This window comes from Hyaena hyaena, unplaced genomic scaffold (genome assembly GCF_003009895.1).
Source record: "Hyaena hyaena isolate Hyena2069 unplaced genomic scaffold, ASM300989v1 scaffold_161, whole genome shotgun sequence".
Taxonomy (NCBI): domain Eukaryota; kingdom Metazoa; phylum Chordata; class Mammalia; order Carnivora; family Hyaenidae; genus Hyaena; species Hyaena hyaena.
This window is the reverse complement of record NW_024080792.1, coordinates 2,704,114-2,722,657: the sequence shown is the minus strand read 5'-3', so window position 1 is coordinate 2,722,657 and position 18,544 is coordinate 2,704,114. Positions and strand designations below refer to the sequence as shown.

At 32.6% G+C, this 18,544-nt stretch overlaps 1 protein-coding gene across 4 annotated transcripts in view; it reads left to right on the top strand.

Annotated features, from left to right (window-relative positions):
* POT1 (protection of telomeres 1) overlaps positions 1-18,544 on the top strand; it is a 75,958-nt gene that overhangs the window by 43,171 nt on the left and 14,243 nt on the right. For 3 of the 4 annotated variants that reach the window (XM_039239695.1, XM_039239696.1, XM_039239699.1), the window contains 5 exons: positions 4,309-4,464; positions 9,332-9,501; positions 10,607-10,695; positions 15,006-15,062; positions 17,120-17,276. In XM_039239695.1, coding sequence (XP_039095626.1) covers positions 4,309-4,464; positions 9,332-9,501; positions 10,607-10,695; positions 15,006-15,062; positions 17,120-17,276 — 629 coding nt within the window. The remainder of the gene's footprint in view (positions 1-4,308; positions 4,465-9,331; positions 9,502-10,606; positions 10,696-15,005; positions 15,063-17,119; positions 17,277-18,544) is intronic. The other variant, XM_039239698.1, reaches the window with a different exon arrangement.

Below are 18,544 nucleotides of genomic sequence, written 5' to 3'. Positions count from 1 at the left end.
TTTCTTTAGCTTCTGGCTCTTTGAAACAGTAGGACAAGAAACCATACAGTGACACTTGGACAGGTATTGCGTTTAGCATTATTTTCATTTATACCTTGCCCTTATGAAGGAATGGTGAAGATAGAAGTTGTTGAATGAAATATGAAGTTTTTAAAGTTGAAAATAGCACATTTATATACACATGAAATACTCTGAGGAAAGTAAGTACATGATGTAAAAAAAGATAAGTAAGTCAAGTATGACAGGTGAAGTTAAAGCAAAGTAAAATCATCCAAAGTTAGAAGAAATCATAGGTCAGCCAGTCATACTGATCACACTCTGGATGCCCAAAGTGGCATCCTTAACAAGCGAGCATTTGAGAGGCACTAAATACTTCCAATGACAAGTAATATACTGTGCAGAATGTACTCCATCTTTCCACTGCTGTGTAGAAAATTTTTAAATTCTGAGATAAAATCTGCCACCTTTTAGCTGACATGGCGGAATGTACATTCACTTTAAAGCAACAAAACATACGCCTGCATCCCATTTTTATAGTCTTTTCAGATAAGTGAAAACAGCTTTTATGTAGATGTTATTTTAAAACACAGCATTCAGAAGTGAATGTAAGACTTTTTTGAGGACAATTTAAATCTCAAAAGTCTGTATATTCTTTGACTCAATAATTTTATTTTCGTAAATTTATTTTTGTAAATTTCCTAAATTTACTTTGTAAATGTGGAAAATGGATTTTAAAAAATATTCTTATATTCCAGTAACAAAAATTAGAAAACTCATACTAACTGTAGAGAATTGTGCGAAGTATTTACGTATTATGGAACATTCTTAAAATGACATTGTAGATTCATAGTTATTAAGATAGACATTTATAATATTCTATTGGAGATTGATGCAGTTTTATATACTAAAATGTATTATATGCATAGTAAAAATATATTAAGAAGAATATATAGCAATATTTTACTCATTACCGCTGGGAAATTGAATTTTGAGTGATTTTTTTATGAAATTGATTTTCATATCACATACCAGAAATAAGTTTTTAAATTATGTTTTAAGCACAAAAGGAGCCAACCATTAACTCCAAGTGAGGTGTGGAAAGCATGGAATGTAACAACATAATTATTTCCTGTCTCAACATGGAGACGATACCAATATTGATTCCTTTATTAGTGTCTATGATATAAATTCATTGTAATCATACCAGTTCTACCAATAATGTATTAAAGTAGTAATATACTGTAATCCATGGTTTATTTTAGAAATTAGAAATTTAGGAAATTGATTTTAGGGTAATTTTAGGAAAATTAGAATCCTCTTCATAAATGTTCAATACATTTGTGAAAATCTTTAGCAAATTATGTCGAATGTTTAGGATTAGAAGATGCCTCCTTAACTTGATAAACAATTGCCCTTGTAATCAAACAAAATATTTGGTGTTCAAATTTTGGAGTTAGTAATGCCACGAACCAGACAAAAATACCCACTATTTTCAGTTTTCAGTTCCCTAATGTTGTTCAGGAAATCTTGAGAAATTCACTAAAAAAAAAAAAAAAGAGCTATAACTCTTTGAAAAGAAAGAAGAAGAGGGGCTCTTGGGTGACTCAGCCAGTTAAGCGTCTGACTTCGGCTCAGGTCATGATCTCACTGCTCGTGGGTTCAAGCCCTGCGTCAGTCTTTGTGCTTACAGCTCAGAGTCTGGAGCCTGCTTCGGATTCTGGGTCTCCCTCTCCGTCTGCCCCTCCCCCAGTCTCACTCTTTCTCTCAAAAATGAATAAATGTTAAAAATTTTTGAAAAACAAAAAATAAAGAAAAACAGAAGGTGAGTAGTCACAAGATATAAAACCCAAACAATGAATTGAAAAACTATTTGGAATAATAAAATTATGGGGCGCCCGGGTGGCTTAGTCGGTTAAGCATCCGACTTTCACTCCGAGGGTCGATCTCGGTGTTCGTGGGTTCGAGCCCCGCGTCGGGCTCTGTGCTGACTGCCAGCTCAGAGCCTGGAGCCTATTTCAGAGTCTGTGACTCTCTCTCTGACCCTCCCCTGCTCACGCTGTCTCGCTCTCTCTCCTAGAAATAAATAAAACATTAAAAAAAAATTTTTTTTTAAATAAAATTATTCAGTGAGATAACTGGTTTAAACATTAGTAGAATATAGCTTTGGTACCTATCAGTAATAAATAGAACATAGAAGTGAACAAAAGTTCTTTCAAAGTCACAACAACCATAAAACAAGCCAATTCATGAAAGAAGTCCCTGAAATTCTGTGAGCAAAATTACAAAACCTCACTGATCATATTAAAATATTTTTTTATTCTCATTTAAAGCTTTTTTAAAAAATAAAATGCCATTTTAGTTAAAACCAAATTTTCTAAATTGATTTTAATTCTAAATTTTTTTAGAACCATTAAATAATCAAGAATAAAACAAGAAAAGCTTGACAAAAAAAAAAAAAAACCTCAATGGGACCTCCGTATCTGATATCAAAGCATATTATGAAATTATAGTAATTAAGATTATAGTAAGACTAGCTAATGGAAAAGATTAGGAACAGTCTTACACTGTACACTCAATACATACATGATAATAACAGATAACATTTCAAATTGATGAAGACAGATTGCTAAATGGTGATTGTTATCTATTTGGAAAAACGAATCAAATTTGTATATAAGATACAAATTCCTAACAGATTAAGTTTTGATACAGAATTACAAAAGTTCCAGAAAATATTAAAAAAAAAACACAAAAGACTGACTTCTAGGTGATTAGAACTGAAGCCTAAAAGCAATGTAGCAACGTTCTACTCTCTCAGCCCCTCCCCCCAAAGACTGGGAGATTCATCTGTAAGTAAAGCCATTTTAAAGTCACAAATACAGTTTGCCCAAAATGAAATAACAAATTCCAGGTGGACAAAAATGTTGGTGACATATACTGTACCAGTTCCCAAAGTGTTTGTCCTGGCTCTTTGAATGATTTAGGTAACAGTGAGTGACCCAAACTCAGTGATTGTTTATTTGAAACTTGGCATAGTCACCAGTATTGTAAGCGCACATTGGCAGACAGCTTCTCTATAGAAATGAGGGTATTCTGTTCAGAGAGCCTGTTTCTCTTGTCCAGCCAAATTTCTCACATGCAGAGGCATTCTTGTCTCATGCCAGATGTCTTTTGTCATACCCTTTTATAACCAAGCACAGCCATCTCTTAAACGCCTCGCACAGCACAGCTAGCTCACAGCCTAAGGAGAGGGTAGTGCCTACTCCTCTTGTGCCCATGTTTCCATCCTCATCCTAATGTAGCTTACATAGCAATCTATTATGTCTTTTCCTGCACCCACAATTTTTATTCATTTGAATTCATAACCTCTGACTTAAAAAGGATGTTCCTATGTATACTGTCAAAACCCTTTTCCAAATTAAAGTGAAAAAATGAGCAAAGGTTAGGATACATTCCTAAAAGTTAGGAATTTATACTTAAGAAAATTAGAAGATGTAGTCATAAAGGTGATTTTAAATTATTTAAAATAGCAAAATTTGGGGCACCTGGGTGGCTCAGTCGGTTAAGCGTCCGACTTCGGCTCTGGTCATGATCTCACAGTACGTGGGTTCAAGCCCCATATTGGGCTCTGTGCTGACAGCCAGCTCAGAGCCTGGAGCCTGTTTCAGATTCTGTATCTCCCTCTCTCTCTGGACCCTCCCCTGCTCACACTGTCCTCTCTCTCCTCTCCTCTCCTCTTCTCTCTCTCTCTCTCTCTCTCTCTCTCTCTCTCTCGGAAATAAATAAAACATTAAAAAAATAAAATAACAAAATTAGCAGATACAGTCATAAAGGTGTATTTTAAGTTATTTAAAATAGCAAAAGATTTGAAACAACTCAAATCACCAGTACAGGGATTAGTTTAATAAATTTTTATATATTCACACCATAAAATGAGTGAAGCAATTGAGAATCATGTTTTAGAAAAATATCTACATTAGATGATAAATTGCTCAATAAACTAAGAAATGCAAAGCATAATATAATGCCAGTTAAAAAGAGAAAAAGACATATATTATAAATACACAGAAGAAAAAAACAATATGTTAGTACTTTTTTTCTAGGTAGTGTGCATTTTTTTTTTTTTACAGTTTCTATATGACCTATACCTATGTAATCCTTTCACAATCAGAATATACACCGTATTTAAAGTTTAGCAGATATTTGGGGGAATATATTTAATTACTTTCAAGTTATATTACCAGAAATTTTTAAAGTCCACCATTACTCAAAAAGATCATTAAAGTTTGCTTTACCCTGTTTTGGCAGGTATGGGATGGCACCAGGACCCCATTCCCCTCTTGGAGAGTCTTAATACAAGACCTTGTACTTGAAGGAGACTTAAGTCACATCCATCAGCTACAGAATCTCACAATAGACATTTTAGTCTATGATAATCATGTTCAAGTGGCAAAATCTCTGAAGGTGATGTTGAGTAGCAATTGTTTGCTCTTTTGTGTTTTTATAAATGGGGTAAATCACATTTATAGATGATATTTGAGGTCTAGAAATTAACTCAATTTATTTTTCTTTAATTTTTAATTTGTAAAATATATTTAAAACAAATGACTAAGAAAAGGAAAATAGAAGATTCATGAAATTACAATGGCTTGAATAACCTATAAAAATTAAAGAATGTTTCCTGAATATTCTAAGACTGTACACAACTTTACTATAAAAGGAATAAGGAAAAATGTTCTTGTACACAGTTGTAGAAAATATTTGTAACGTAAACATTTATTAATGTTTCTTATTAATATTAATAATAATTAATAACTATAATAATGTTATTATAATAAGATTTCTTAATTGGTTTTTGAAAATGTAGCCCACAACTTTGTACTCATGAGTTTAAGAAATTGTTGATCCACCTGTAATAGTGTGTGTTTGTACTGTACAGTTTATTAGATTTGCTCACCACTTTTGAGTTACTGCTTTTGTTTAGGTAAAAGCACACTGTTGAGATGTGGCTCTTGATTATTAATATTTTGGGGAATATTTTTCTTTATTGTACCTTTTATTTGGAAGTATCTTTACTAGCAACGAATGGCATCATTATAACAACAGTGATAATAGTAACATTTGTTAAACACTTTGGGTATGTTTAGCACTATCCTGTGTAGTCACTATTGTCACCATTCCCGTTTTACAGATGAGAAAACTGAGCAGTCAGCTCTTAAGCCCAAGATTTCACGGCTACTTGGGGGAAGCCAGGATGTGAATCTATAGTGTTTGTTTCCAAAGCCAGTCCTTTTAGGCAGTATAAGGAAATGATTTTCTTTATTGCAAATAGCTTCGATCCTACCTTTAAGGAGTTTACACAGCCTGCTTATAGAAAGTTATATGGCCTCCTTATAGGAAGAAAACAGTAAAAGTGAATAAATGTTCTTAAAGAAGGAAATACTTCTTCTAACACTGTGTTACAAATAAGCCCACCCAATTTATCAATAAGTTAGGCTGAAATTTTGGGTTCAGTGATAACTGAACTTTCTTGTCCTGTGTGTGTGTGTGTGTGTGTGTGTGTGTGTGTGTCTCTGTGTGTACATGTTTTCCTGCCTAACAGATCAGAGAAAAGTGACTGTTGAAAATACACTTTTGATGCTTCTCCCTGACTTTCTCTACATTATTTCAAAAATAAACGTAATGATAGAGTCAATTCAAAGTTTTTTAAAAATACATATAGAGTTTTTTTTTAATGTTAGATTTACATTTTATTTTAGATTCCACTTCCACAATTTAATTCCCTTCTCCTTCCCTATGCTGCTCTTACAAGTCTTGCTGTTCTCCCGCACCTGTCCTAATTTCTTTGTCCAAGTCCTGACAACACCTAGCACAGTGCTCTCCCTACAGCAAAGATGAAGTAAATAGTATCTGCTAGTGAATGAACAAATCAATGACTGAATTTTTTCAGGTCCCTTTTTGTCTACCTTATCTTACCCACTAGAGGGTGCTCTGAGCGCACATTGCTAAGAAAATATAGGGCACTTAATCTTTTTCTAATGATATCATAATACATGATTTATCTGCAATGTAATAGAAAAATGGAAAGGATTGTCTCTGTGTAAGTAATGTAACTGTAAGCTTTTATTTAATTTGTATTGACATCACATTTTATTTGTTCTAAGAAAACCTCTCTACCATTTCATATTAACTTAAGAAATTCCCAGTCAGATGATGGTAATACAAATGAATTCTTATCAGCACTTGAAGACAGCTGTTTGAAATTGAATTTTTATACTGAAATACACGGAATATGTGTGTTTTTGTATAGGAATAGGAAAGAAATATTATTTAATAGAGGACAGTGAAGGCAATCTTTAAGTATAATATAATTGGCTTTTATATGCAGTACATTTTACAGTTGAAATCACCCTTAACATTCTTCCTAAATTTTGCTTTTTGAGGGTTACACAAGCACACATGCACAAACCCATGTAACGGGGGCACATACTCATGCACACATGCATATACATGCCCACACACACAACAAACTTTTGTCTAGAAATTAAAGCAGTATATTTATAATCCCTAGTCTTATCCTGACACAATTTAAACATTATTATAAAAAATATATAGGCATAATTATGTTTTGGCCTTCAGTGACCTAAGAGCTATATAGTTTCGTTATTTTCAGACATACACAAGTAATTAAAAATATTAAAGGGAACTTGTCCATAGTTCATGTGGAAGATTTAAATTATTTCTGAAGTGAGAGTGATTTCTTAATAGCTACATTTCCTTTGCTTTTTAATTTGCTAGTGGGGAGGGACAGACGGATAGGAGAGAGAGAAACTTGAGTGGACTCCACACTTAGCGCAGAGCCCAACACAGGGTTTGATTTCACGATGAACCGTGAAATCGTGACTTGAGCTGAAATCAAGAGTTGTATGCTTAACTGACTGAGCCGCCCAGGCGCCCCTGCCTTAGTTTCTTTTTGGTATCTATTGAAAGGGATATTTATCACAATTTTTGAAAGTATATTTTTATAATTCTTGATTATGACTTCCTCACTTATAATTTTAGAATCTTATCACATTACTGACAAGACTAAGCAGAATGTGTCTATTATAGTAGAGCATCTGGCACATTTCATGTTATATTTAGCAAGCTCAAAAAAAAAATACAATGCTGCCTCCAGAAGGAATTTTTGGAAATAACAATTTGTCATCTTGATAGCCTATTTATATAAATAAATTCTTCCTTGGTCTTTAAATATTGTTTTATTATGAAATACTGTAGTGGAAAAGATAGTGTAATAAATACCCAAGTGCCTACCGTCCAAACTTAATATTTTTAAATGTTTTGCCACACTAATTTCAGGTCCTTTTAATTTTTAGGACATAAATCTCTACATGTTGAATCTTCTCTGTTCCTCCGCTCATTCTCATGTTTTGCTCCTTAGTATCTTTCTATTTATCCTAACATGTAGGTATGTACACTCAGGTTTATTATGCTTTTATTTTATGTACTTTTCTCTGGAAAATGCATAAAGTATATGTATTATTCTGTAATTTCCTTTTTCCTTTTATATTTTTAAGATATATCCATGTTCATATATGTGTCCTCATTTATACCAGAGAGTCTTAATTATTATAGGCTTAGTTTTAAATGATTCTACAGATCAAGCAAACCTTCCCTGCCCCCACCCCCCACCCTTGGAGTTTAGTTTCCAAACCTGACTTGCTGTTCATGTTCACATGCATTTTCAGATCAGCTTTTCAAATTCCATGTAAGACACTGGAGATTTTGGTTGAAATTATACTGATTTTAAAAATTAATTTGGGGGGAATTACTATCTTTATAATGTTGAAGCTTCTCATATATGAATATGATCTCTTTCTCCATGTTTAGGCCTTCTTTTAAACAATTTTTTTTTTAATTTACATGGAGCATTTTATTTAGAGGGAGGTGGTTTTTTTCCCCCCCTTAAGTGACCTCTTCCCCCAACATGGGGCTAGAACTCATGACCCCAAGATTAAGAGTTACATGCTCTACTGACTGAGCCAGCCAGGTGCTGCATGTGTTTAGGCTTTCTTTCAGTGCTTTGTATATGCATGTACTAGTGTATTACCTACTTTTAAAAGGAATCACAGAATAATAAGCATTCAGAAAAGGTGGGATAAAAGTAAATAGAAATTTTTTTTTCCTCCAGTATCTTACTTTAGAGACCATAAGGAAAAGTCATTTTGTCTTCTTTTCTTTTTTCTTTCTGAGTTTTCTTTCTCTTGACTCTTTACCCTGCTCCCCTGCCATGTTGTAGATGTATGTCAGTGGAAGAAGTCAAAGAAAAAAAGACCTAAATGCCCTATCTCCTTCTCACAAAAACATGATGACTGGGTTAGAAAAAGGTTATATAGCTTCTTCCTCTGAGTAGGTGTCAGTTTATTTTATAAACATTCTGCATCTGTCATTTTAAGTCTTCTCCCTTAAACAAATACTCCATAGTTAAAAGACATTTTCAAGATGAAACAAAACATCTAAAATTATAGAACATTTAGTTAAAAATTATACTTGGCTTAGTCTGGTATTTGAACTTACAGAATGTATTTCACATTATGGTGACAAAGTGTGTATTACAAAAGCTTTCTTTCCATAGAACTTGTGGAATAGGGGGATATTTATTATTTTGATATTGTAGCACATTTAAAAAATATTTAAAATGTATTTTAAATAAAATACATTTTATTTAAAAAAAATATTTTCTAGTATTTTCATAATGAGAATATTTTAGCAACTGTATTTGATGAAATCTTACCTTAAAGTAGCCAAAGCAAGTTGTTTCAAGAAACCTTAAACAGGTTTTCAAATCAAATAGAGAGCTTTGGTTTGACTTAATTTATAGGTTTCTTAACTAGTGTATTTTATCAGTGCTAAGATTCAGTTTTATTTCACACTTCAGTATCTCTGAAATGAAGATAGGTCTTTCATTTGAAAAAACATATGGATAGATAGATATGTAATATGTATATATACATGTACTTATATATTACATATACACATCTACAAAAATACATGGGCCTATGTATACATATGTATATATACATCCATAAATATACACAAACGTGTACATGTATATACACATGTGCACACACACAAAAACAAGTTTTGATTTTGATACAGTGTCCTTGAGACTGATATTCAGTACATGTCAGCATCGCATACCAGTATATTTTCTGACAGGTCAGCACTTTTGACTATTGGTCTGTGCCCTATAGTCGATGTTAAGTATTTTATGTATCAGAAATTGTTTGATTTTTCTCCATTTTTAAAATTATGAATAATCTGTCTTTAGGTTGGAAGCTTTCTTAGAATTTATAGCCTCCATACCAAACTTCAATCAGTGAATTTGGAGAACCAAGCAACATTGTTAGCTCTAGAGTTTCATCTCCATGGGGGTACCAGTTATGGCCGGGGAATCAGAGTCTTGCCAGAAAGTAACTCTGATGTGGATCAACTGAAAAAGTAAGCATATTATACACCCAGTTAGAAATTGTTAGTAAGGTATTAATTAAGCTGATTTCCAAGATACTATTGTTCTGGGCTGGGGTTGGTGGATCTTATATGTTCTTTATAACTGATTCTCATAGGCTACTGTGCCATTATCCATTTGTCTAAATAGATGAACCAGATGAAACCGAAATCAAGTGCTTGCAGATTCAAATATCTAAATAGTAGCAGAGCTAGGGGTATATTGTCAGGTTTCCAACAGCTCCTTGTACACTTCTGTCTACTCTGTGCTTACGCTCTTCTCCTGCCATGGGGCACATTCCCCAGGTACACAAGCAAACAGTTGAAACTGGAGCTGAGCTAAAGTTTGGAAAACTTGATACATATCGAGAATCCCAAATGTCCTTAATCCTGCCATGAAAAAATAATTCTCTTTCTGTAGTGCTTAGGACTGATAAAATAGGTAACAGAGATGTTTTAGAGTGTCATATTTTAAAAACTTAGAAATGTGCCCAGAAAAAGTCCTGCTACATATGCAGTTTCCTTCTTTGTGAAGTGTTTGTAGTGCTCCCTGTGTACAGGAACTGTGTCTAGTATTCTAGAGGAATAAAAGATAAATCTTTTGTGTATCTTCAAAGAGCTCTAGAAAATGACCTGTTCAGTAAGTTCAAAGAAATAATATTTTAATGTTTTAGTATATTGAAATAGGATGACTTTTAAAACCAATTAAATTAGCTATTTTAATAACCAATCAGTTGTACTCCTTTATTTCTCATATTGCCATGTATAGAGCATAGTATTTCATTTTTCAAATCTGGAATAAGATTGTTCTGAAAGAATCCCATCCAAGAAATTCTTGGGTTTATTTTTGTGTACCGTATTTCATCATCCTATTGTTTCACTAGTATCTTTCTAGAATCAGGTTTTTTAAATTTGGGGGATTTTAGAACTCTCAGATATTCTGAGGAAATCTATAGGCCTTTTCCTGAAGAAGGTGTACCCATATACATAATTTTTGTACAATTTCAATGATTTCTTGTTTTCTAAGGATAGAACGAAACTGATCACATTGACTTTGTTTTATGCAATTTGATTTGAAATTATATTCTTTCATTTATAGGGTTTTAGAATCTGCAGATTTGACAGCCATTCATGGTTTTGATGGTATATGTCAGTCAGAACGTGAGGACAGCTTTCGGTCTCTTTCAAGTAAGGATAGTTTTTAATGTTAACAGTTTAGTCTCTGCTAAGTAAAATGGTGTTATCAATCCATATTCTCTTTTTTTAATATCTTCCCATCTCTGCCTGTTTCTCTTTTTTGTTAAATCCATATTAATTGTAAAGGAATAGGCTAAATCTTTATCTGTGTCCTATGCAAAGGTAAACATTATTCTTCCCTTAATTGTATAATTGCATTTTCAAATTGGGATGGTAAGGATTACTTAATTTGTGATATAGGTAGTATTTATATGTATGTATTTGTGTATACGTATGTGTACACATTAAAATCTTATATTTCCTAGGCAACCATTTTCCTTGTCAGTTTCTAAAATGAACAGTGATTGTTTTTGCTGGTTTATTTCAAAGAGTTCAGTTATTTTTTGATCATACATATTTTAGAGATGCATATAGGTCCCAGTCTTTATCAATTTATCAAGTTAATAAAGTACCTAGTTATATGATCTTAAACACACACTTAGTTCTGTATTTGTATTTTATACTATTCAAATCTAAATTTCTGTAAGATTTTTCTCCTTTACCATTTTGTGTTAATGTCTCCTTGTACATTCTGGGACCTAGAATCTGTGCCATTTATATACATATACATATGTATATGTATGTATACATAAACTTATAATCTATTTTATGAGTATTTTCTTTTTCTATACCAGTAATGACAAGCATTAAAATTAACATGTATTGCTTGATGTAGGAACTTACTAAGTGCCTACATGCATTATTATTTAATCTTAACAGCATTCCTTTGAGGTTGAAATTACTTTGTCCCTTTTATAGAAAGCAAACAGGCTTTGAGTGATAGGGGTCATGTAATTCACCCAAGGTTACTTAGCTATTAACTAATGGCAAAGTCTGTCAGATTCAAGTGCAGATTATTTGATTTTTTTTTTTTTTAATTGAGAGAGAGAGTCCAGGCAGGGAGGGGGGAGAAAGAGAGAGAGTGAATCTTAATCAGGCTCTATGCTCAGCACAGAGCCTGATGCAGGGCTCGATCCCACAACTCTGGGATCATGACCTGACCTGAAACCAAGAGTTGACATTCAACCAACTCTGAGCCACCCAAGTGCCCCTGATTTTTTGTACATATTTTACATTTATTTCTTTATTCTTTCTGCCTTAAAACTCTCCACATTTCCTAGCACCTTGGTGATGGCATTTTAGACTGATCTGTGATTATTTAAACTACAATTAGGACACCAATTTACTTCAATTGACAGTCATTTGGAGACAGCATAATTTATAATTATACTCTGAAATTTCTTTTCTCCTTTCACAGAGATTTTTAAATTGTTTATAAAGTTAATAATAACTGTCACGATACCAAGTGACACAGCTTCCTCATGCCTTTATGCCCACTCCTGAGGTAATGTTTAGTGTGGCTTCTTCAACACTTTCGTGTTTATACAGACAAATATTTCTATAGATAAACAGATGTGACTTTCCCCTCTGTTTAAAATATTAACAAAAATGGGATGTACTACACAGTTGCTTTCTTTATCAATATATCATAGATCTTCTTATGGGGTAGTCCATCTTACTCAAATTCATTATTTTAATAGTTGCATAATATTTTATAATGTGAGTCTAAGGTTATAAATTTACCTATTTTCCATTTGATAGACTATTAGGTTTCTAGTTTTCTGCTCTGACAAATAATGGTTTAATAGCTATCCTTGAACAATTGTACATTCCTGCTTTTCTTTCTCTAAAATGAACTACTGAAAGAGTGGTTGACAGATCAAAGGATTAACACATCTTTTATTTTAATAGATGTGGTCAGATTATATGACAAAGTGGCATAGAATTCATATTCAAATAGGAGTGTAGGAGAATGTCCTTTCCTCACACTCTCAATGGAACTGAAGGTTAACAGGATATATACATTTTGACAGTTTGGCAGATATAAGGTGATATCTTATTTAGTTACCTTGAGTACTTTGGAAATAGAAAATATTATATATTGTATCAACCCTTTCTTATTTAAAATATTTTTAATGTTTATTTTTAGACAGAGACAGAGTGTGAGCAGAGGACGGGTAGAGAGAGAGGGGGAGACAGATTCTGAAGTAGGCTCTAGGCTCCGAGCTGTCAGGACAGAGTCTGAAGCAGAGCTCGAACTCACGAACTGTCAGATCATGACCTGAGCTGAAGTCAGACACTTAACTGACAGAGCCACCCAGATGCCCGTATCAGTCCTTTTTACTTCCTCTTCTTTTTACTTACCTCTTCTTACCCTTTACCTGATTTTCTGTTGGGTTTTTAAAATTTTTTTAATCAGTTTTTGAGAGACCATGTATATATTTTATGCATAATTCTCAGATTTTCTTATTATTCTGCTGCTTTTAAGGTTTTTACAAATGTTTTCATTTCATACAGAATGGCTAATACTAGGTGATCAGATTCATCAAAATTCTTCTTAGTCAGCTTATAATGTCCAATCAGGTTCTCCTGTCATGAATTCTTAATGCCATTTATTAGTGATATTGAGGAAGAAGGACAATTAATGCATGTTTATATATGATGCCACATAAAATAAATTATAAAAACATACTATAAATTTTTTAAATTTTATTTATTTTGAGAGAGAGGGTGGGAGAAGGACAGAGAGAGGGGGAGAGAGTGTATCCCAAGTAGGCCCCATACTGTCAGTACAGAGCCCGACATCAGGCTGGATCTCATGAACTGTGAGATCATGATGACCAAGAGTCAGATGCTCAACCCACTGAGCCACCCAGGTGCCCCCCAAAACGTATTGTATATAATATGCAATAGAATGTAAGCTAACGTATTCCAAAATATGGATACTCTTTTAGTCTCAAATTCTTGATTTTAGAAACCACTATTAAAACTTATTGCTGTGTTCACTACCTTTGCTTTCTTGTTAAAGTAAAATCCTATTTTATGGTATTCATCAAGTTATCATATTAAATTTAGTAAGTTTATTATCCATGTCTCCATTTATTTTTTTCACTGTGTTTTTCCAAAATAATAAAAATATTTAAGCATGCAGAAAAATTGAAACAGTTGCACAGTGAATACTCATATACCTACTTTCTGGATTCTCTTTGTTCTGTCATATATTTCTCTCTCTCTCTTTTAGTCAACCCATCATATATTTTGACATATGTCAAACTAAGTTGCAGAAATAAATACACCTCCTTAAAACTTAAGAATAACATCATTAGCTAGAATTCAGTATTTGTTGAGGATTCTTTTTTTTTTTTTTTTTTTTTTGATGTAAAGCTAACTGCAGTGGACAACTGAAGTGTACCAGTCCACAAGTTCTGGCTAATACATAAACCTGTGTAACTTCAATCCCTTTAAAAATCTAAAACTTCACCGTGTTGTAGAAAGTTCCCTCATGTTCCTTACCATTCAGTCCAACCCCAGAATTTCTGATTTATTTTCCACCATAGATTAATTATCTAGAACTTTAAATAAGTGGAATAACATTTACTGTGCTTTCTTATGTACGGGTTTTGAAATTCATCCATATAGCATGTATTGTTAATTTGTTCCCTTGTAATGCCCGGTAGTATCATATGAGGTAGACGTTGCTTTTAATATGAATTTCCAATCGTTGCATCATTAGTTTTTTGGGGGTTGTTTTGTTTTGTTTTGTTTTGTTTTATTTTTCTGTGAGATGGCTTGGGTGTCTGTCAAAAATCAAGTGAATATAAATGTGGATTTATTTCTGGGCTTTCCAGTCAGAAATACTTGGTCGTATGGTGTGAAGTGAGCATTTTTCTTCTTACACTGATTTCCAGTTGTTGTCGCACCAGGGTTGTGCTTTCCCTTTGGCTTGTTTTCTGTTTTTTCAGAAATCAAGTGGCCATGTAAGTGCAGCTTTATTTCTAGACTTTCTATGTAATTCTCTTGATATGCTTGTCAGTCTTTATGCCAGTACCATATTGCCTTGATTACTGTAGCTTTATAATAAGTATTGAAGTCATGTAGGATAAGTCGGCCAGTTTTATTCTTTCTCAGAATTATATTTTATGTTGTGGATTCTCTGTGTTTCCACGTAAGTGTTAGAATCTCCTGTCTTTCTGTAGTAAAGCCTCTGCAATTTTTATTAGGATTATATTGAACCTACAGATCAGTTTGGGGAGAACTAATGTCTTAACAGTTTTGAGCCTTCCAGTCCATGAAGATGGCATATTTTACTGTTGTTTAGATTTTCTTTAGTTCTTGTCAACAATGTTATATAGTTTTCAATTCCACATGGAACTTTTCAGGGATTTTAAAACTGTATAATTCTTCCTTTCTCTTTCATCTAGGTTCTGGATCAGTATCACTATATGAGGTAGAAAGATGTCAGCAACTATCAGCTACAAGTAAGACTATGTTTCATTTTTAAATAAGGGTGTAATAGTGTGCATACTAAAGCCTGTCCTTACATTTATCAACTAATTTGTTCGTATCTAGTTTTGAGAGCAGATATCCATGAGGGCAAAAATATATACATATTTATCTTTCATTTCCATACCTCCTCCTAACTGTCATAAAATGGAACTCAGAAAGATACATGTTTTTACATTGAATAAAAAGTCCTATATGTATAAGGTTTATAAAACATATTCTACTATTTAACATTGCAGTGGGGCTTATTTCATTTTGAGGCTGTAATAAAATATATGACATAGTTTTTATCATTCACACTATGAATTTAGTGGTGTGCCCATAAAAGCAGTATACCCCAAAACTTTAATGTTAGCATTGATAGTAAATCTGTGAGATGCTGTCTTTCCATTAGTTCAGCTAAGATGAAAAAAATTAATAAAAAAATATTTTTAAACACAAGTCTATTAAATGAAGTTCTATAATATACTATTATAAAAATATGAGTTTCTCACTGAGGAAAGAACGTGTAATTGTGAAATGAGGGAAAGCTAGGAGAAAGAAACTTGTGGTGTTGTATTGGAATAAGAAATGCCAGTATGGATTCATGGTTTTATAAATAGACACTGAAATAGATGTAGATATATACACGTTTATACACGTGCAGGAGCATGTGTGGAAGTATCAACACATGTGCATGTATATCCTATTTCTGTCCAGTTAAAGAGCTTCAAAATAATGGCACCCAATAGCAACGGATGCACTTCATGCACAGATCTTGATTTACAAATAATATTCTCTTTTAAAAAGAATCAGAGCTGCCTAGAGAGATAGCAGATATCCAGCTGATAGCAGGATTGGGACAGGAGAATTACAAGATGAATCTAGAACATCTTGTTGTGCCAGAAGGTAAAGAAATTCTCAGTTAATTATGGAGCATGTTAAATTTGATACAATTTGAGCATCAAAATAAAAAATTTACTCCTAGTTTATACTAGGAGTAAAACTGAATAGTGGTAGGAATCCATTAGTCTGTGTGGATAGTAAATTAAAAAAAAAAATGAATGAGTGAATGAATATGTGAGATTGAGTGGGGAGCTCCTAGTTAGAATGACAACTGTAAGAAATGTAAAAGGAATGATGAAGTTAGGGGAAAAAATCATTTTGCAACCATGATAGTAGTAACTGATTTAGTTGTAAATCATCCATAGATCCTAAATGTTGACTGAGAAGTGAGATACTCCTATTTCCCCATGTACTTTCTTATTAGTTATAAAGGGGAAATCAATAAATTTATAGTAGAGAAGAAACTTGTTGAACACCACCATAACCAACTGAACAAAGTTAACATCTCCAGGAATGAAAACACTAATGACATGTATGCCTCTTGTTATGAGACAGAGAAGGACACTTGTACCATTTACAGTATACTCTACTGCCAAAAGTGCATGATCTGTATCCAATCAGGAGCAGAACCAGACACACCCAAGTCAATGGCCTCTACTCCTCCAATATATCAATGTCATGAAAGACAAAGAAAAGCTGAGGCTCCATTAAAGGAGTCCAAAGAGACAGGAAAAATAAATGCAATGCACGGTTCAGGATTGGATTCTGGACCCGAAAATTAAAATCTAAGTAAGAACATTTTAGGGAGATATTTGGAAAGATTTGAATAATGTCTGTTGATTCAGTGATAATGTTACATATTCTGAAGTTGAAAATTGCACTGTAATAAGCCAATGAAATTTCTTCTGAAATACACACTTAAGTATTTAGGGATAAAAGAGCATGATATCTGGAAATTATTCTTAAATGATTCATGTGTGTGTGTGTGTGTATATACATATACATATATATATATCTGAATCTGAAGGAGATATATATGGAGAGGGAGGTAACAACAGATGGAGATGATGATAAATGTGGCAAAATATTAACAAGGTTGGCAGTATAACTTAAATAATTCAGTTTTATTGTATCTTGTTTAGGGGAATTCGTATTATGAATATTCTTATTATTCTTATAGATTATTACTTAAAAATTTTCTTTTTAGTACTTACAGATCATTACTATTTGGAGAAAACCCCACTATGTGCTATTTTGAAACAAAAAGCTCCTCAACGGTATCGTATCCGAGCAAAATTAAGGTCATATAAGCCCAGAAGTCTCTTTCAGTCTGTTAAACTTCATTGTCCTAAATGTCATGCACTGTAAGTATTTTCTGTAATAAAACAGAAGTTTTTATTTCATAATTTTGTAAATATACATTTTCATATATATCAATCAGTTTAAGTCCTGGCAGTGAGTAAATTGTGACTTTGTATATTGTATTTTGAAAAAGTGGTAACATTTTTAAGAGAGAATGCTAATAAAAAAAAAAAACATTTAAAAAAAAAAAAGAGAATTCTAAATTCTTCTGATATTTCTTAGTAATAATAAATAAATGTGGGTACTATTTTCAGATCTGAAATTCAGTTTAGTAGCTCTGATACATGCATACACACACACATTTATATATTTATATAAAATAAGTTTATAAGATATTAAATGAATGATTATGTACTTACTAGCTCAAGACATATTCTGAATTTATTTTTAATCTCTTTTCTTCTTTTTTATGCAATTTGACTGTCTTCTCTCTAAACATATAAGATGTAAATATAGTACATGTCCATTATATTTGTGTGTATGTGTGTGCACATGTGTATGTATCAATTATATAATTATATAATCCAGTAGATTTTTATATATAAATATAATTTGTGTATCTGTGTACATTTATATATGTATATTTTCCCATCCAAAATCTAAGTATAATACTATTCGTAGACATTTTTGATCATCAGACCTCCTTAAATACAATGGGGGACCATCTTCTACCCATTTGAGCTTTAATTGATAGTTGGAATTAAAATATAAATACAGATTTTAGGTAATTGTTGAAGTATTATTAAATTATTAAATTATAGTTTGTTAAATTCTATAGTCATATAGCTTTGCCAGACAAAACTACCCTCTATGAGCATGTTTTTAAACAAATAAGAAAATCACCTCAGTAAGGTTAAATCACCTCCAGTCACACAGCTGGTTGGTGGCAGAACCAAGGCAAGTACATAGACATTTTGGTTCTAGATCAGGCCATTTCCATTGTATACATACTTTACCATGTGACTTTTTAAAATTATTAGTCTAGGTTAAAAGGAATTGAAAGGAATGTTGGTTTGTAAAGTGGGTGCCCTGTGAAAGAGAGATTACTTAGGTGGGAAGTGGATATTTAACAGAAAGCTGTGTCTTTTTCTTCCATGGAGAAATTTAACATTCTTTACAGAGGAGAATGAATTTGTGTTAGAAATAGTTATAAGATCCTTGGTATCACAAAACCAGATAAGGAAATTGCTAGCAGTTAAAATAGTTATGATATGGATCTACTTAGTCATGAAGTATCGTCAAATCTTTTTCTGTGAATAAGAGTCATTTC